The sequence below is a fragment of the Plectropomus leopardus genome, chromosome 3 (genome assembly GCF_026936395.1).
Source record: "Plectropomus leopardus strain MGB_pleo_1.0 chromosome 3, ASM2693639v1, whole genome shotgun sequence".
NCBI classification, from domain to species: Eukaryota; Metazoa; Chordata; class Actinopteri; order Perciformes; family Serranidae; genus Plectropomus; species Plectropomus leopardus.
The window spans coordinates 433,256-452,893 of record NC_142178.1 but is presented as its reverse complement, the minus strand read 5'-3'; the positions used below and the strand labels follow the sequence as shown (position 1 = coordinate 452,893).

The 19,638-nt window shown below is 40.0% G+C and overlaps 1 protein-coding gene and 1 pseudogene across 3 annotated transcripts in view; one reads left to right on the top strand and one right to left on the bottom strand.

Moving 5' to 3' along the window:
- The window catches only part of LOC121942384 (calcium-binding protein 2), a 28,587-nt gene extending 20,547 nt beyond the window's left edge, over positions 1-8,040 (top strand). For all 3 annotated transcript variants that reach the window (XM_088075314.1, XM_042485572.2, XM_088075313.1), the window contains 5 exons: positions 4,392-4,422; positions 5,175-5,309; positions 5,957-6,066; positions 6,211-6,358; positions 7,180-8,040. In XM_088075314.1, the coding sequence (XP_087931440.1) occupies positions 4,392-4,422; positions 5,175-5,309; positions 5,957-6,066; positions 6,211-6,358; positions 7,180-7,205 (450 nt within the window). In that variant the 3' untranslated portion in view covers positions 7,206-8,040. The remainder of the gene's footprint in view (positions 1-4,391; positions 4,423-5,174; positions 5,310-5,956; positions 6,067-6,210; positions 6,359-7,179) is intronic.
- Positions 8,041-8,178: 138 nt separating this feature from the next.
- Positions 8,179-15,244, bottom strand: LOC121942019 (interferon-induced very large GTPase 1-like; annotated as a pseudogene).
- Between the last annotated feature and the right edge of the window lie 4,394 nt (positions 15,245-19,638).

Genomic DNA, 19,638 nt, shown 5'->3' with positions numbered 1-19,638 from the left:
CAACCTGATGCTGTCCACTGGCGTATCATGTGGATGTGAAAGGTTCTGTCGGCCATGTTCTCAACTGATGCCACCTGCGTATCATGCTGCTGCAACAGGTGCTATCGGACACTGTATGATAATACCGCAAACAACTTTATCAGGCTGAGTACTCAGCTGATGACGTCCAGCAGCATTTCATGCGGTCGCAAAAGGTGGCTCTTGAAGTCACTGGTTACTTATACCCCGCAATCTCCTTTATTTTTGAAATAGCAAACTAAACTCCTTTCGTAGCACAGTACATTGAACATAGGTTCTAGTTTGCATTTAAACCCTTTTCCTTTACTGTTGTGGTGCCAACATGTTGCTTTAAAAAATTTTATTGATGCTGGGTCACTGTTGGCTTATGCTTTTTTCTAAAGCAATCAGTGGTACTAGGGTTTCACTAGTAAAATGTACTCATATTCACAGCTGAAATTATTTGTGTAATATTGTGTTCAGAAGAGAATGTGAGCATACTATGAGTCAGCTCATAAAGAGAAAGGGGGGTGAAAAATAACCAGATGTTTTTGGTCAACAAAGGAGTTCAGATAGCTGATACAAACAAAAGTGTGATACAAACTTTAAAGGAAAAAGGCCCATGGGTGCTCCTCAACTCAAAGAAAGAAATATAACCAAAAGAGGACTAATGACATAAGAGTCACTAATCTTACTACTAAAAATCTAAAGTGAAAATAAGAACCTAGCTACCCTAGATTACTTGGTGAAAAACAAAATAACAGATTATAATAAAAAATAAACAGAAACAGCACCTACACCTAGTGTTTATTACAAAGGAACTTGCCACATGCGTGCTGTCCGTTTTTAAAACTACCTCTTGTCCAGTCCACCAAATAATTTGATAAGTACCTCACTACTAGTTTCATCCAAAAGCTAGCTCATCAAGTACCTTATCAGATCTACTAGTTTCAAACAAAAGCTAATTAAGGAATTAACTGACTGAAACATTTACGATAATGAGAGGCATGCTGGCAGGCAGGAAAAGTTCCAGCTGCCCCAACTATCACACTGGTCAGCTGTTTGTAGCATATTTGTTGTGAGTTGAGCCCTCTGAATTGCAGAGCTGGGTGCTGCTCCATTTAGAATCCCCACCTCGTCAAGACAAGGGGCATAAGTGGTGATGTGCCATGCCTCAACAGATGAACCAAATCAAGTACAAGAGACGACATACCCTAATTAATCCTAGAAGTAAAATGGTAATGAGCTTGTACTCATATGACTTCTTTCTAGTCTTCCAACCACTCAAAAGCAGCTTAAACTACATGTCACATTCAACCCTTCACACACACATTAATATACTTGTGGCCAAGGCTATCATACAAGGTGCAACCTGCTACTCAGTTAAACACAGTCACACAACAATTCAGCAATTCAGGGCAAGTTTAGTTTCAGTTTAGTGTATGGGGATTAGCTTGTACTGTACATGTATGCAATGTACTGGGCTGAGGATGTAACCCATCTTGACACAGACATAGCTAGGAACCATAACCACAAGCAGACTCACCAGAAAACAATAAAGCAAGGGTGAGGTGACAGACTGATAACCACCAGTGTCATGTAAAATACTCGCTGATCAGCCAGTTCACCTGGTGGACTCCTGGTCCATCAAATGTGAAAGGTTTGAAACAGACATCAAGATGTACACTATGCAATTAACCTGAAGATTGTTGCTCTTTCTTCTTTAGGGTCAAACAGTTGGCAATGACATGTAAAAATGAAAATACTGTTTTTTGAGCCAACACATATTTATTGGCTAATACAGAGAGTGTATTTACTATTTGCTCTTCAGTTCAGTCAGGCAAACATTCCTTTAATTCCTCCACTAAAATTAACTCATGTAGAAAGTTGAAATCATCTGCTGTACATCTTGTGCTTCACTCCAATACTAAGGTTTTATTTTTCCTGCAAACTCACACAAAATTGCAATTTTAACAATTTTTAGGCTGTTCTCCAAAAGGGAGTGCACTGCTACCTCTTGGGTTTTACCATAAATTTGCGCTGGAGCAGAAGGCTAGAATTTGGGCAGCCACTGTAAAGCTGAAGTGATGGGCTCAAATGCAGAAAAGTAGGAATTCACTTCTTTCTGAAGTGTGGAAGAGGAAGTCATACTCACAGCATCAGTGGATGCACAATGCAAATGTCCCCTCTTCTAAGTCTTAAGTTCCAGCTGACGCAGTCTTATGGTTTCGTCAGCTTCAGTTTCCAACTTTCTGATCTCTAGCTGAAATTGTAACTGTGCTTGTCTGATTTGTGCTTTTCACTGGACTTCTGTCTGCAAATGAACAAGGATAACTCTTAGGCGAGCCTCAGTTCTGGGTCCAGAACTGGCAGAAGAGAGTGGATGATAGGGAAGCATTTAACCTGAGTTTTCACCCACCCATCTACCTCAACCTCCACCGTCACAGCTGCCAAAGCATTGTGAGGATCACCCACAACTTCAGTCAGGGTGCCACCCTCAAGCACAAAAGGCTGTGAGTGGGCTGGTAACACAATAATCATCAATTCCACCAATTTACCAACAAGAAGAGGTTTAAGTGCCTTCTTAACTATTAAGAGAACATGATACTGAGGTGATTTGCTATTTGCACTAAAGCATTTTGCAGCAGCTGTCCACTTGTTTAAGGGAAGGATTGGAATAGAATGTTCTAGATCGAACAGTGGCATGATCAACCAGACAATGAACTCAACTGCTACAGAAGTAACAATCTAAACTCCAGCTGACACAGAAGGTGTCAGGCCGAAATGTTTTAATGGCTGCTCTACAGACAAAATATGCTAACGATACACACACAGTACAAATGTGATATTATGCACCATCCAGCAACCAGTTCTGCCTGGCCAAATTCTCAGCTGATGCTGTCCAGGGGTGTATCATCCAGATGCAAAAGGTGGCTTTTGGCGTTGGGATCTAATGCCAAAAGCACAACAAAAGCAGTATTGACAACTTCTGAAAGAGAGCGGGCTGTAAGTTTAGCTGCTTTCAGATATATTCCTTACAAGCCCACTTTTATAGTATGAGCCAGCTCATAAAAGGAAAGGCAAGGAGCATAAAAACAGATGTTTGAGGTAAAATAAAGTTATTTATTAATAAAGGAGTTCGAATACCTGATACAAACAAAACTGTGAGGCATACTACAGAAGAAAAAAGCCCATGGGAAAGAAATATAACCAAAAATTGACTTTTTTAAAAGCTAAAATAAAACATTTATAACATTTAACTGTGCATATGAGCACACTGGTATGTGGGAAAGCTTTTTAGTAATTTTTATGAGAAACTGTCATTTGTGTAGCTTTTAATTTCAGTTGTTTGTGTGAGGGTGTTTCAGTTGTATATGTATGTGGTTTTTAGTATAGTAGGTGAATGAATTTGCATATGTTTGTGTGAGAGGAAAATACCTGTGTATACATGGTAATTCTGAATAATGTCCCTCATCGGTACATGGGTGTTGACTGTGTGTGCAGGTGTGTTAATGTTCATTTATCAGGTCCCAGGCAAACCTTAGTGTAGATGAAGATGCAGATGAAAATCAACGGCAGATAGGGTAATGAAAAACCGATAAGCCTTCGTGATTTGTAATACAATTTACAACTGTAATCTCTCTGCCACTGTTCTCTCTCCTGCATCCTCTAATCCTGGACTGTATTATTCCTGCTGCTGATGTCACAGCCTCGCAGAGCATGTGGTGAACAAATGTATCCTGGTATCACCTTTTGTCCATGCTACCACAAGCTGAAGCCAGTTCAAAATAAACTGTAAACTGTGTGTGTGTGTGTGTGTGTGTGTGTGTGCATGCACGCGAGTGTGTCTGTCTGTCTGTAGCCAAAAGTTTTACTGGGTCACAGTTTAAAGTCATTCCTTAGACATTTTAAATTTTAACTCCTGCTTGCATTTGCAAGTGTCATTTCATTAGCTTTGTTGCATTTGTGTGGGAACACAAGTGTGTGCTTATTTCTGTGTGTTTGGAAAGGATGAGAGAGACTTATTTGTCATTGTGCACCTGCAGGTTTTATTACTATGATGCATTTTGCGTGCTTGTGGTGAAGCATATGTACAGCACTCTCAAAGCTTCACCAGTTCAGTGGGATTGGATACCAGCTTGTTTATCAGTTCAACTAAATAGGTTATTTGAGCCAGTCAGATCAAACCCAAAAAATCCAGTAACAGAATCTCTGCTCAGGCTGTTGAACACAGATGAGAGGTTGAAACACTTTAAGGTTTCCTGCATGTGAAATCATTATGTGTGAGTGGGTCAAACAGAACAAGAAATACAGAGATAGAAAGTTTGTGTTTAACTTGACCGGCTGTCCATTTCTCTATGTGTGTGTCCTGTCTTTTGTCTGCACTGCTGCAGGACAGAGATCTACGACCAGAGGAAATGGAAGGTACAGAGAATCAAAGCCTTAATCCAAATCCTTACTCCATCTCTTGTCCCCTCAGCTGTTCTGTTTCTCCTGAACAGCCTTCCTTTCCAGCTTTAACCTTCTGTTAAACTGTGAAAAACGGTGCTGTACTACAGAGAGAATTCCAGTAGAAGTTCCTGGCTTTGCCCTCCCATTGAGTGTTAGCAATGTGAGCCAGCAGGTTTAACTGAACTGTGGAAGATCAAAGTGAAGGATTATCATTCAGATAGAGAGTTCAAGAGAAAGATTATTCCTTACAGTTTCAGCTGTCCCTTAGGTCTGATTTACACTCATTCACAGGAAACATGTAGTTTGGGGATTTGACTGTAGACTACATGAAAGTTACATTTCTTTGTGTGTGTGTGTGTGTGTGTGTGTGTGTGTGTGTGGGGGGATAGTAAGGCACCCGTTGTAAAGGGCTTGTAAATTATTATAGCTTTAATAAAGATAATAAATACTTTACTAATGTTAAAAGCCTTTCATAACAGGATACTAGATTCAGAGTTACCACTACTGATAATTGTTTATCCTCTCCTTTGGGTAATACTGCAGTTAAAAGAGTGCTTTAGATATTTCAGCACTGCACTACTGTTACACTGTTGGACTTACAGACAAGACCAATTATCACCAGGATTGTCACATTGTCATACAAACATTTCAGATGAATTTAAGTATCTATACACCTAAAACTAGAATGTCTCTCGCTCTGTTCCTCATGCACGTACTGCCTGCAGAACTGCGTGAGGCATTCAGGGAGTTTGACAAAGACAAGGATGGCTTCATCAGCTGTAAGGACCTGGGCGAGTGCATGAGGACTATGGGATATATGCCAACAGAGATGGAACTTATAGAGCTCAGTCAGCAGATCTGTGAGTCCTGCATACACCTATCAGCACACATACACATTCTGTGTGTTCATCAATGAACCTTGTGACTTATAATGGAGCCAAATTTTGTAAGGTTACCTGTGTTAAATGTTGCTGTTGTTACCGGCTTCGTATAAGTAAAAGAAAGCTCTGCTGGCTGCTAGGCAAATTTATGCAAAATAAAATGTCATGGGCTTATGCTAATAACCTTAACATATTGTATATGTACGGAAAACGTGCCTAACAAAGGACGATTGTTTTGCCTGTTATCCTTGCCAGTTATAATGGAGGCGAATTTCCAACTTTTGCTTAATGTTGTGTCTATCAAGCCGTGTTTTATGCGTGTTTTGAATCATTCAAATTTTGCAGTACTTCAAAGAAATAAACACTAGCACCGAGACAACATGTCCACCTGGTGTTTGGAAGTGTAATTGCAGAGCAACACAGAGACACTACTGCACAAGTAAAAATGCTCACAACACAGTTGGCTACAGTGTAGAGCCCACTAACAACTATAAATCAGCCTTTACTCCCCTGAGCACTGTGCATTTGATAAAAGTGTCACTTCTGACTTTGGTCACTGACTCACTGATCTGGTCATTCGTTTGCTGGCTTGTTTACACTGTCTGTACATATTTCTCCTCCTTGAGGTGGTGGCAGAGTGGACTTTGAGGACTTTGTGGAACTGATGGGTCCTAAGATGCTCGCAGAGACTGCAGACATGATTGGAGTCAAGGAGCTGAGGGACGCCTTCAAAGAGGTCTGCGATAATTTAACTAACTTATGACACCAACTTTTTTTCTCTGTGGGGTCCCTGAAAGGATAACCTTTCCCCCCTAACTTTCACCTCTAATGCCTTTCTTTTTATATGCTTTAATTTTCAACATCCATTTCTGTTTTCCAGTTCGACTCTGATGGTGACGGTCAGATCAGCCTTGGGGAGCTGAGGGAAGCCATGAAGAAGCTAATGGGAGAGCAGCTGAACCACCATGAGATAGACGAGATCCTGCGGGATGTAGACCTCAATGGGGATGGACAGGTGGACTTTGAAGGTGAGTGATTCCTACTTTAGGTGAGAAAATTGAGGGATAGATTGGGATATCACAAACTGCTTAAGGTAGTATTAGAGATAGGTTTGGGTATCATTTGGATTTTGTTTCTTTCCGATACCCATGCAAAACAATACATTTATAATGGTACTGATTATTATTAACTGAACTGATTATATTACCTCCTAAAATATAGTTCATATTAAAGTATAGCCTGCTTAAATACATAAATATGGATGAATACAAAGCACTGTGAACACATTTCACATACATAATGAATAAAACTTAACCCAACAACAATAATTCAACACTAGGTAACAGTTACAGTATTAATAATAGTAATTCGATCTATTATTGATCTGATCTGATTCTGATCTATTATTGTCTCTCTGACTAAGGAGAGACTCAGCAGACAGACATTTGTCTACTATCTGTTTCGGAGTGGCTGAGAATGTCACTATAATGAGAATAGCTGGTCCATATAAGCAGTCCACCTGAAGGGAACCAGTTAATGTCCTTCACTTGAATTAGCATGTGGCAAGCAAAACAAAAACTCTGCTCCGGTTGTCGCCACCTCGCTGTCAGCATCAGCAGGAATCACACACGCTGTCTCTCTCTCTCTCTTGCTTATCACACGGGTTGTGTGCGTTCTGATCTGGTCCAGTAGGTACCACTGGTATAGTAACCTTTTCAGTATCTGACCCTAATTAGAGCATGATTTTTAGGTAGATGTTCAAGTTAAAGAAAGAAGGAAAGGACATGGTGGAAGACAGTACTATCCTTAACCTTAACCAACAATAACAACATATCTTTTCTTTCCACAGAGTTTGTGCGAATGATGTCTCGCTGACTCTTCAGCAAACCTCACTCTACTGCACTCATGTCAAACATTGTGCACACTGTTAATGTTCTTGTAATTCTTCCTGATGTACAAATGACTTATTGGTGTCTGTAGTTTTCAGTTTTGAGTTGCTTTCGTCATCTCTCAAGTGTAAGAGAATCCCTTCAGTGTGTTGTATGGATATAATAATTATTTAATATATACTGAAAGATTATGTAGTGATGGCTCAGCAAGCAGATGGTTTAACCAAAGCTTTATTTATTGTATTTATTAAATGTTTATTTAAAAGGGACACTGCATTTTAATGAACATCAGTATAAAATACAAATGTAAATGTGCCGGCGTTAGCAGGACTGCTAATTAGTCATGTAGCTTCTCTAGAGGTGAATTGAAATTTGAATACTGTTAAACTGATCTCCCATATGATACCATGTTGTAGCGTAGAAAAAGTGAAATGAGAGTATCTATAAACATCTTTATTGTTCAGATTACAACAGTAAGTCATGGCATTTGCTCAAGCATTACATTCAGCATTTTTGATATGATTCAACCAATGCAGGCAAATCACATTCTGTCATTTTCAGTTTCAATATCAATATCTTTCTGATATACATCTGAGAAGAACATGTAGAGTTATCAAGTGATTTATGGTGTCTGTTACATGTATGCGCATTATATCCATACCTCTGTTTCCCTAGTCAGGTGGAAATTCATTGACTGTCTCAAAGTACATGTTTATTTTATGTAGTCATATATATATGTTCAATGTTCTATTTGTACAGTGGTAATCAGGTCAGATCTTTAAAAAACATTGTAAATAAAAGAAAGTGAATAACAGTGACAACATGCTAGCTCTTATTGACCAGATAACCTTTCTCTACTGTTTTTACAAATTCAATTGATTCCATTATGTTCATGAAATTCAAATCTGCTTCCCCTTTACATCCATGTCCTGCATTTCACTCAGATGAGCTTTCATTTCTCATACACTCTTCCAGAAATTATCTACACTGCTGATAAAATGCATCACATCATCTCTTCCCTGGCACTTTTTCAGGTCCACTATCAGCCTCTTTTTCAAAGCATGCACAGTCTCAGTATAGTCAGCATTGAAAGGAGCCATTGGGAGAGTCCTGAGCCAAAGTGGAGGGATGAGCCAGCTGCAAGTGTCTAGATCAAACTCCATCACATCTGAGATTGTAGTGATGTCCTTCTTCAGCCTTGTGTCCCTCCAGCTCATTTCATTCAGCTGTTTCACCAACTCTTTCCCTCTCTTCTTCCTCTCTACAGCAGGCATATCAGCAGGGCCGGCTCTACCCAATTTGGTGCCCTAGGCGCCCTAACCCTAACCCGCACCTCCGCACCCAATAACAACACATCACATGCTCACACATAATTTAGGAACATGTCACTGTTTATTTATTTGTAATGTTAATATATATTTTTTTCTAGACAGAAAACACTAAGTGAGGGCACCAGTTGGCATAGAAAATTAGTATTTTGTTATTATTTTCCCTCGGGGCCAAGGGGGACTGGCAACGTGGCGGCGCCCCTCCAGCAGATGGCGCCCTAGGCGACCGCCTATATCACCTATGCCAAGAGCCGGCCCTGCATATCAGACATGCTGGTGTACACAAAATGACACTTTGGCTTCTTGCCCACATCTCTCAACCGTGTGAAAGCATGAAGCACCATCTCTAACATGTCTTTCTCTGTGGAGTTGCCCCTGGAAACACTGACGATTGTGACGTCACTTAGTGCCACAGCGAGACTTGCCACTTCTTAATAATGTTCATGGCTGTGATCATCTTGAATCATCTGATATGTTTTCAGTTCTTCAGTGTCAATGATCATGATGCAGTTGCACTGCAGTTCCTTCCTGAGGTCTTTGTTGACATTGATGAGCTGGATGAAGGCCCTTCTGGTGCATGTTCCTTTGCTGACAGCAAACCTGAGCCCAAACGTGTTGTTGAGCAGAATGGATTTTCCTGAGTTTTCAGGCCCGATGATTGTGATAACTTTGAGCTTACTGTTGGAATGCATAGTGTAGTGAAGTTCGGTAAGCACCTCAGTGATCCATTTCATCGGGATGTTTGCTGCATCTCCATCAACAAGCTCAAGAGGGAAACCATTCAGTAAGATCTGAGCACAAAGAGTAGGGAGTTTTTCCATGTTTTTTTTCTGACGGCTGTATTCTGGCAGGTGACTCGCACATTCATACAGCTGCCCACACTCTTGAAAAAAGTGTTCCAGGCGTAAAGAACAGATATTTGCTTGTCAATCTCCGCAAAGGGGAATTTCTCACTTAGCTCTTTGTATTGATCGTGCAGAGCTGACAGTTGGTGGTTGGACAGATTATCCAAATCAATTTCCAGCCATTTGAGGAAATAGTAGCATCACACTTCTGAGGTGATTACCCAATGAAGGAAACTTAACATTGGAGCTGTCATCTCAAACCTTTGCTGTTTCCTTCTGAGCTCTTTTTCTTTTGTTTTCAAAGACTTGTGGTAGTCTTCAATGTTCTTGTTGCCAACTTTTTGCAATCTCCAGCAATTTCAAGCTGTGAAAGCTCTTTCCAGATGTTTCCCTGGAATGGTAGTTGTTTGTCTTTGAATTGACTTTTTTCAAAACAGATTAATGTTTGTTTGTTATTCTGAAAATAATTATATAATTAAGTTTAAATTCCATTTTTCAGAGCACATGCATGTTAATAGAGCTAATCTGTATTGCTCTATATATTTTCTGTCAGCTTCCTGCTGTTTACCAGCACACCAGGTGGACAGAGAGTATGTGACAGACTCAAAGTGTGAGAACAAATTGTTTCTCTAAAAACACTGCTGATAATGACAGGCATCTGATCATCTCTCAGCATTTGGGAATGTCACTGAAGTTGCATAATTTATCAAAAAATTGCAGAATAGTGATTCAAGCTGCTTTTTTAACAACAGCACATGGATCAGGCTACAATGGTATGACACAAGATACTGCAGAATTTAAAGAGGGATCTGTATCTGCTACGCAGAAAGTCACCAGGGGCTCTATAGTCAGTTCTGAGAACTGCATATTGGGAAATCATATACGGTTGGGGCATCACATAAAGTCCTTCTCTAAAAGCAAGTGAAATAAAACAAAATCACTAAAAATAATAATCATCAGTAAAATTTAATGCTGGGGTAGGCAGAAATCTGAAAAAGGAAAAAAAATGGCAGAATTGAAAAATAAACCCTCGTCCTGCAGCTCGCCCCTCTGTCCTAATCCCTTCCCACCACATGACCACTGCCATGCTTCATGGAGCAACCTAGTGTTTCTCATATATTCATTTATTTAATGACTGGAGGGACAGTGCAATGGCTAGCAGTTAGTTGGCTGCTAGTCACTGCACCGCTCCTCCGCCTCACTCTGGCCACTGTGGATGGTTTTTAATATTAAAAGATTTATTACAAGCTAAGGCCTGATGTGTTTCTCACACCACTTCTCCTCTTTTCCATATTTTTGTGGTCTGTTGTCTCATGCACAACAGGTTCAGCAGAGTAGGCTGTGCCCCTTGGTGTGTCTGATGGACACGCTGATTCATGGCGATGTGGCATGCAGATGATGACCACTGCTCTCCACTGCATGTTACACACATCTGTTCCACTGCTGGGGAGGCAGAAGAAGAAATTCTTCCAACCATACAGCCTTGCAATACTCCAGTCATGGGCTACATTTTCTAACATCTGAAAATGGAGTCAAGAGGAGGGGTGGAGGTCCACTTTTCTCTGAAACAAAACAATATGCTGTTTATTGTGTGATTTATGCTTAGTGATGGACAAATAAAACTGCCTACCCCTGCTTTAATATGTTAATGACAAATATGCTAGATTTATTAAAGGAATGTTCCATCAGCTCACACTTACTGTTTATTCAAATTTTCCAGGAGAGCAGTCTGTGACTAAAATTAAAAACTCCTGAAATAAAATATTGTACTAAAGACATAAGTCTTACATTTTAAGGTGAACAAGGGTGTCTTTAAAAAATGAGTCAGTCTCATAGGCAGAGTAGTCATAATCTGCTGTTGCCCATCTGATAGAAAAACATCAGCTCAACCAGCAGCAGCTGTCTCATCATGTCAGAGAGGAAGATGGTACACAAGCTATGGAGCATCGTGGACAGTGACTCTTACCATTGTTTTATATATATTTTATATATTGGATGGTCTTATTTGCACCTTACTGTCAGCTAATTTGATACATTAGTGTTATCTTTGCTCTTCTTTTTATGTGACATTTGCTGTACAGTTTGGTCCTTTTTTATTGCACTCTTTGTATCTGCACTGCTTGAACTTTGTATTAGAAATGCTTGCACAACAATTCCCCTTGGGATAATAAAGTTGTTTTTTTTACCTCTATCTCTTATCTTATCATCAAAGCATCACATCATACCCAGGCACAGCAGGAATGTCAATCTTTGGACTGGACACATTGAAGCAGTGTGCATGGGGCCGCAGTAAGAGAGCTGAATGCACTCAACATGTAGAGAGGCTGGAGAGTGTGCTAAGGTCAGTTGCGCCCAGCATAACAATGTGTGTTAACCAACTTTGTGGAGGTGGGTCTTGTCAGAGTTTAGAGTAGCCTCCCGAGAGGCGTAGTGCAATTCAACAGACCCAGGTTCTGTAATTGCGAGCCACAGGTAGTGAGAGTACCACATGTCTATCACAGATGTAAGGCTAAGCTAAACTACTGAGGCTAAACTAGGCTTGCAAATGGCAATGCAGTTAACAGACATACATGATTTTCCGATGGCAGCATTGAGAGAAGAAAAAGGAGCTCAGCGTATCAGAGGAAGTCCCCCGGCAGGTTAAACCTATGTCAGCCTAACTATGGGCTGGTCCAGACAACCTGAGCCAGCCCTAATTATAAGCTTTATCAAAGAGGAAGGTCTTAAGTCTACCCTTAAAACTTGAAACAGTGGGGGCGTCCAGTGGCTTAGTGGATTAAGCGGGCGCCCCATGTATAATGGCACTGCCGTGCTGCAGCGGGTTCAAGTCCAGCTCGCGGCCCTTTGCTGCATGTCATCCCCTCTCTCTCCCCCTTTCACAATGCTGATCTGTCCTATCTAATAAAGGCAAAAATGCCAAAAATAATCTTAAAAAAAAAAAAAAAAGTTGAAATGGTGTCTGCCTCCCTGACCAAGAGAAGAACATGGTAGCTGAAGGCTCTGGTTCCTCTCACTGTTGATTTTATAGAAACTCTGGAATTTCTTAACCTCACCCAGGCAATACAGGAATCCACACACACAAAGGGCCACACTCTGGACCTAGTTTTATATAGTGGCAAAAAAGTGATAACTTTAAAATGAAGGATATCTGTGTGTTAGATCACTGGTTATTTAATATGGCTTTATCCCAGCCCGTTTTTACTGACAATGCACCTGTTTGTAGAAGGCTTTTTAATTCATTGTCTGCTAGCAAGTTTTCAGAGCTTTTTATCACTGCATCTTTAACTGCCTCTAATCAAAATTTAACACAGAAGAGCTTGCCTCTCTTTTTAATCACACCTGTCAGACTGTCCTGGACTCTGTTGCACCCTACAAAAAGAAGAATTCAAGCAGAGCACCACAGCCATGGCTAATTGATTTTATAAATGACTTAAAAAGAGATTGCAGAAGAAAAGAACGTAAATGGAAAAAGACATACTTAAAAGAATTCAATGACATGTACTGAAAATATTATTATATAGTTAAAGACACAAGGGCAGCATTTTATTCTAATCTGATTTTAGCTAATCACTCAAACCCCAGGATTTTATTTAAGGTTTTTAAGGAGGTTTTTAACACTGTTGGGCCCAGCATTTTATCCATTATTATAATAATACTTCTTTAGCAGAAGGTGTAGTCCCCTCTGTTTTTAAACATGCTGCAGTCCAACCTCATTTAAAGAAACCCAACCTTGATCCCTCTGATTTTAATACTTTTAAACCGATTTAAAAGCTTCCATTTTTATCCAGACTTTTAGAGAAGGTGGTTTCTGCACAGCTTTTAACTTTTATGTCTGAGAATAACCTCTTTGAAAAATTTCAGTCTGGTTTTAGAGCTGTGCACTGAGACGGCCCTCCTCAAGGTGACCAATGACCTACTTTTAGCAGCAGATGGGGGGAGGGCTCAATTTTAATCCTTTTAGATCTTTGTGCAGCCTTTGACACTGTTTATCATGCTATTTTAATCGAACGTCTTAAACACTGGGTGGGTATCAGGGACACTGCACTTAGTTGGTTTCATTTTTTCTTTGAGAGCAAACCTTTGCGGTCACCATAGGTAACTACTCCTCTTCTACTTCTTCTATTACCTGTGGTGTTCCGCAAGGTTCGATTTTAGGTTAAAGACCTGAGGACCCTAGAAGCCTAGCTGCTGTCAAAGACTGTCTACTCAAAATCGGAAATAATACTTTTCAACTTCCGAAACAACTCCCATATCATTTAAAGTAACCTTGGTGAATTATCAGTTAATGTCAAACCCACTGCCAGAAATTTAGGAGTAGCTTTTGATTCAAATCTGTCATTTACAAAACACATAAATAAAGTCATCCAGTCACGCTAACTTCAAATCCGCACAATAGCGAAAATAAAATCAGTTCTTACTCAGTCGGATCTGGAAAAAGTCATACATGCCCTCGTTTTCTCGAGATTAGACTACTGTAACTCACTCCTCCCTGGTATCACCCATAATTCACTCTCTCGCCTCCAACTGGTCCAGAACACAGCAGCTAGGCTTCTTACTGGTTTTAACAGACAACATCATATTACCCCCATTTTAGCTTCTCTTCATTGGCTCCCTGTTAGTTTTAGAATTAATTTTAAAATTTTAACGATCACTTTTAAAGCACGTAAGGGTCTGGCTCCAAGTTATATGACTGAATTATTAACCCCCTAAGAGCCAGCTCGCAGCCTCAGATCCTCAGGTAAAGACCTCCTATAGCTCCAAAGTCGAGACTAAAAACTAAAGCTGATCGAGCATTTTCAATCAGAGTCCCTCGACTTTGGAACAACCTGCCCCAGGAGATAAGATGTGCAGAATCAGTTACATCTTTTAAATCGCTTCTTAAAACTCACTTCTATCAACTTGCCTTTATTTGATGCCGTCTTTTTCCCTCTTTTCCTCTCCTCCTTCTGCCCTTTTATTTATATTAAACTGCTCTTTTTACTCATTCATATTCATTCTATGTTCCATTCTCTCATTTGTCTCATGTTTATTGTCAGTATGGTTGTATTTTAATTGTTTATTGATTTTACCTTGTACTACTTCATTTTACTGCCCTGATCTGTTTTTACTCTTATATTTATCTCTTATTATTTTCACTTCTTATATCTGTCACATCATTTACAGTCCTCTAGGTCTCAGTTCATGTTGTTTGGGTTCTTGTGTTGCTGGGGTCTTTTTGATGGTTCTTGTAAAAGTTGGATTAACAATGTCAGATGGATTTTATTATTATTGTTGTTGTTGTATTTATGTATGTATGTATGTATATGTGTATACATATGTGTGTGTGTGTGTGTGTGTGTGTGTGTATGTGTATTTAAATGTTTATATGTATGGATATACAGTATATGTTAATATATCCTGTTTTGTTTATTTGCATGTGTTGTTGGATTCCTCCATGTTTGGGTCTTTCATTCTGTTTTTGCTTTCATCAAAGCACTTTGTAAACCTTTGTTTTTAAATTACTATTGTTATTACTCACTGGGCTGACATTTAGGCTGAAGGTTATTCTGCAGAAAAATAATTTAATTCACAGTCCCTGGTTTAAGATGGGTTCTTTCCTCTCTTCACGAAAAGTCTCTTTTACAGATTATGCTCAATGCCGGGATGGCAAAAACATTCTGAACAATCACTGCCAGATTACGAAAAAAGTTTAGCAAGCTCCTTCCAAAACCAGAAAATCTCGAAAGGAACTCCTTGGGTGTCTTGAACCCGATGTAGGCTGCCACCTCATCCTCAGGCTGTAAAGTTTCATCAGTGGAGTCCTCCACATTGGCTTGTTTGGGGTAGGTCACAGGGGGCTTTCCTGCTGTCATATCAGAGACGAGTGTGACAATGGGGTCAAAGGTTCAAATGGGTCATTGACTTCCAAAATAAAAGGAGTTGCAGCTTGATAATATTGATTTAGATGTCAAAATATTACACATAGTGTATACTACACATCTTTTTCCATTTGTTTTATTCTAAAAAGAAAAATATCCAGCCCTTGGGCCACAGCTGCCAGACATGTGTCCATACGCATAATCAAACTATACATTTCCAACAGACTACTGTTTTGGATGAAATGGCAATTATGACATCAGAAACAAAATTAGTGATATCCTAAGTGCTAAGTCCACAACAAGAGGGGCAATGCATATAGCGCTTTTAATAGTGCACACACCTGTAAAACAAAATATCATCACCATGATTTTTTTTCCATCGCAAACAAAATAACTTGTTTAACAATACACATGCATTCAGCTGCGCACTGGTCACAATATTGTAAATCTGAAGTCTTTCACAGCATCAGATATGACAGGAATATATCCACATTATATCAACGTTGAGAAGTATTTCCCTGGTTAACTGTGTACAGGTAGTGTAAAACGAGCTGACTGTCATGACAATTTCAGAAATGTTGCTTCTGTTCCAAAAATATTTGTAGGCCGAGTTGAGACAGACAGTCTGACCAATCAGGTGTTCTCAAACTTAATCCTCAAAGGTTTGTGTCTGAATTTTAATTAAGGTCAGGTGTCCTGAACTATTGACGGTAACAAAATAACATTTAATTAATAAATGAACATCCCATCTCACACGTCATGTCTACAATGCGTAATAATTTTAAAATTCTGCAGTAAAATAACTAGAAAAATGCGCCAGAGACTCTCGACATAGTTTGTATTTCATTACTTTTAGGTACGAACATTTACCTGCAGTGTGGCAGAGAGAGCATTAGATTTCATTTCCTAACAGAGAATATGCCCACATATGGAGCTTTAAACTGATAAAACAAGGCACATTTACTTATCTGTGATTCTGGAGCTGATAGGAAATTCTTTGTAACAAATTCTGTAAAGTAACATTAATAAATTAACTTAGCTCTAAAAAAAACAAAAAAAACAAGACACTCTCCATCAGTTAACATTGCCACAATATCAATAATAGGGAAATAACCCACGGTAAAACACAAAAAATTGTCATTTTTTAAAAAGTGGTTCAAGAAAAACATTAATTAAATCTGTCCCTGAATCCTGCTACATCTTTTTTGGCATTGAAGGAGGAGTTGAGGAGTCTCACAGCCGTGGGAAAGAAGTTGCTCTGTAGACTGGTGTTTCGGCAATGGATACTTCTGTATCTTTTTCCAGATGGCAGCAGGATGAACAGACTGTGGGTGGGGTGGCTGCTGTCTTTCAGTATCCTTTGGGCTCTGTGCAGACACCTCACTTCACTGAGGTTGCTGATCTGTAGATGGGAGCCAGTGATGTTCTGGGCAGTTTTAATCACCCTCTGGAGAGCCTTCCTGTCCTGGGCCATGCACAAACCATGCCAGTTTGTTTTGTTTCCAGTCAGTATGCTTTCTATTGCTCCTCTGTAGAAGTTAACCAGGCTCTTGCTCTGGAATTTAGCCTTTCTGATTTTTCATAGGAAGTAGAGCCTTTTCTGTGCTTCCTTAACCTGGGTGGTGATGTGTGATGACCTTTAGCCTTTCACCTGCTCCATCTCAGCTCCACTGATATAGACTGGTGTGTCTACATCAAGCCATCCAGTTGCAAATTCATAACAGGCTCACAGTATAGGTGCACAGTATAATGGGCTTTCTAAATAAAATTGAATTAAAGTGAATTGAATTATCTGACACAATGAACAGTTCTGGTGGTGGTCTAGTGGGTAACTCAGCTGCTTACACTGTAGGCAAATCCACACCACTGTCTTTATAATGTGCCTCTTGAGTTACCTCATTGCGGCAAGCCCATAGTTGAAAAGACTCATGGCCATCTTTGTGAAATGGTGACGGCAAAGGAATGCCACGCAGCTGACGGCTACTCTCTAGAGGGGAGTTCCTCATCAAACATGACGATTTTTCTTCCTCTCTTTATTACTTTTCTTTAGCTCTCAGGCGGAGTTAGATGACCAAACCGCAGTTTCTAAACTCTTTGAAGCAAGCAAAACAACAAATTGGATTGAGGTGGCAAGCTAACTGACTATACTGGAGGCTACACTTAGCTAGCATGGCTAATGTTAGCTTACAGCATCAGAGACTTACTAAGTTGAGCAGAATCCCAAATGGTAATATTCCACGGGAGAAATATCCCAAGTCTGCCACCAGTGTAAGCAACGTGTGTGTGTGTGTGTGTGTGTGTGTGTGAGGGAATAAATCAGTCTAAACACGTTCTGGGTCTTCCTCATAACTTTTAGTAACTCCAAAAGCACCCTAGAGTCAGCTCAAGCCACACTTCAAAATAATGGATGCATTATAGGGAAATCTGGATACAGCCATGGGGGCAGGGCCTCGGTCATTCCTATGAGAGCTGCTCACTGGCACAGTAAGCAGAAAAGCCTCTTTTTATGGCTTTAGAAATGTGTAAAATACCCAGATCTACTGGCCTAAAGAGCACACGTAGTAGAGATTAACGGAAGCCAAACACGGCCGAATGTGCCCGAGCAGGTAACTTTCGCAGGCGGAGTGACAATCAAGCTAGCACCTTGCTAGCTTGATTAGCGGTCTAAAAAATCTTGCAGCGGTCTAAAAAATCTTGCAGACTTTCCAAATGTTATCAAACCGGATGGTTTACATCTAGATGGGAATAGAAGATGTTTAGTGGGAGTTTTGATGCTCACAAAAAATTATTTATTGATTAACAGATGTATCTTTCCCCATGTGAGTCAGTGGGAGAAGTCCTTCTGGGCCAGTCTCATCATGTGACCGACTCAAACTGTTTGAGTCCACTTTCGGCCACTATGTAAATTTTGCATCAACGCCTGGTACACTTCCTGGGGGCTTGCTCAAAATCCCTTTCTCTTGCTCACCCTCACTCCTCTCTCTCTCTTCTCTTGTTCTCTCCTCCCTCAACGTCAAGAGCTGACGGCCATGTGAACAGCGCCAACTAACTGTCTGAACTTGTGTCTACACCATATTATAAACATATCCCAGTTTTACTCATACATTATGATCCACTGCATTGATGTGTTCTGTGAGGGATTCCACTTGTTTTATATTGATTTTATAGGATATCTTAGGATAGTTGAAACCATGGTATCCACCAATGTCACTTCACTTCTGATTGTACTCTGATTTTCACTCCAAGGTCCCCCAGTCCATTCTCACTCCAAACTCGTCAAATAGGGAAGCTCCGTCAGCGCGTGACACCAAAAGCCACCTTCCCTGTCCAACCCGATGAGTTTAATAGCACATACACAGCAGAAGTGAAAAGTTTAACGACACACACACACTCTTTTAAAGTGGCTGAGTATCAATTTTACATAAGTAAATTGAATCTTGATTTTGTGTTTATCTACTGAGTGGTCTGTTATGCTATAGTTTGAAACAGGGTGAACCTGTGTGTGGTAAATAAACCAAGATATATTGATTTTTAAAAAATAGAGTGCTGACAGTCTCGGAAATAATGGTGGCACGTGAAAGGTGGGGTTGAGGTGTGGAAAAGTACTGAGAGCCCCGCTGGCAGCCTGACACCATTAGAATCGAATTCAAAAGATAAGAGCATAAGAAAGGTGGGGAGGAGAGACCCCAGAAGTCCCCAAAAGAGTATAAAAGTGACTGTATCGAAAGTATTATTTAGTCTAATCCCGGGATTGACTCAAGTTTGTTGTTGTTCTGTCAAAGACTGCAATAAACCCTTCTTTGCATTTGACTTTGCTCATCTCCAGTGTTCCTTGATTGAGACATCTGCACCAACTTGAGGAAAGCTTGCAAGAACTAGATAAATTAGATTCAAGTTAAAGTTAATTGCAGAGAGATCATCAAAAGGTGTCAACTTTTTACCACAACATTTCTTGGCAAGCCAGCCAGGAGGGTGGCGTGAAGGTGCCAAGGTGGACCTGGAGCTGCATCTCAGAAAAAAACCTGAAATAAGGTAAGCAGAATTTCTCTGCTAATTTGGAACGTCTGAGTGCAGTTACAGGATCCCGCCCAGGTCACAGGTAGCAATCACATATCACTCTCCAAAGAACTTCAAAAAAATGTATAAATTAACTTTAACTTTAAATGGTGTAATTTTACAAAAAAAACAAGAGAGCAAGCCAACCAGACTGGCCTGAGCAAAGCCTGTTGCAAAACTATATGTGTGTCTGCTTTGGTGCGGGAAGAATGGAAGAGTGTTTGCTGAATGTGATTATTGCCATTGTGGATTGTTTTGATTGGAGTAGGAGTGATCATATGGTACGTTTGAGATACAATCAGGTTGTGTAAAGTGATAAGGGTAAAGAAAGT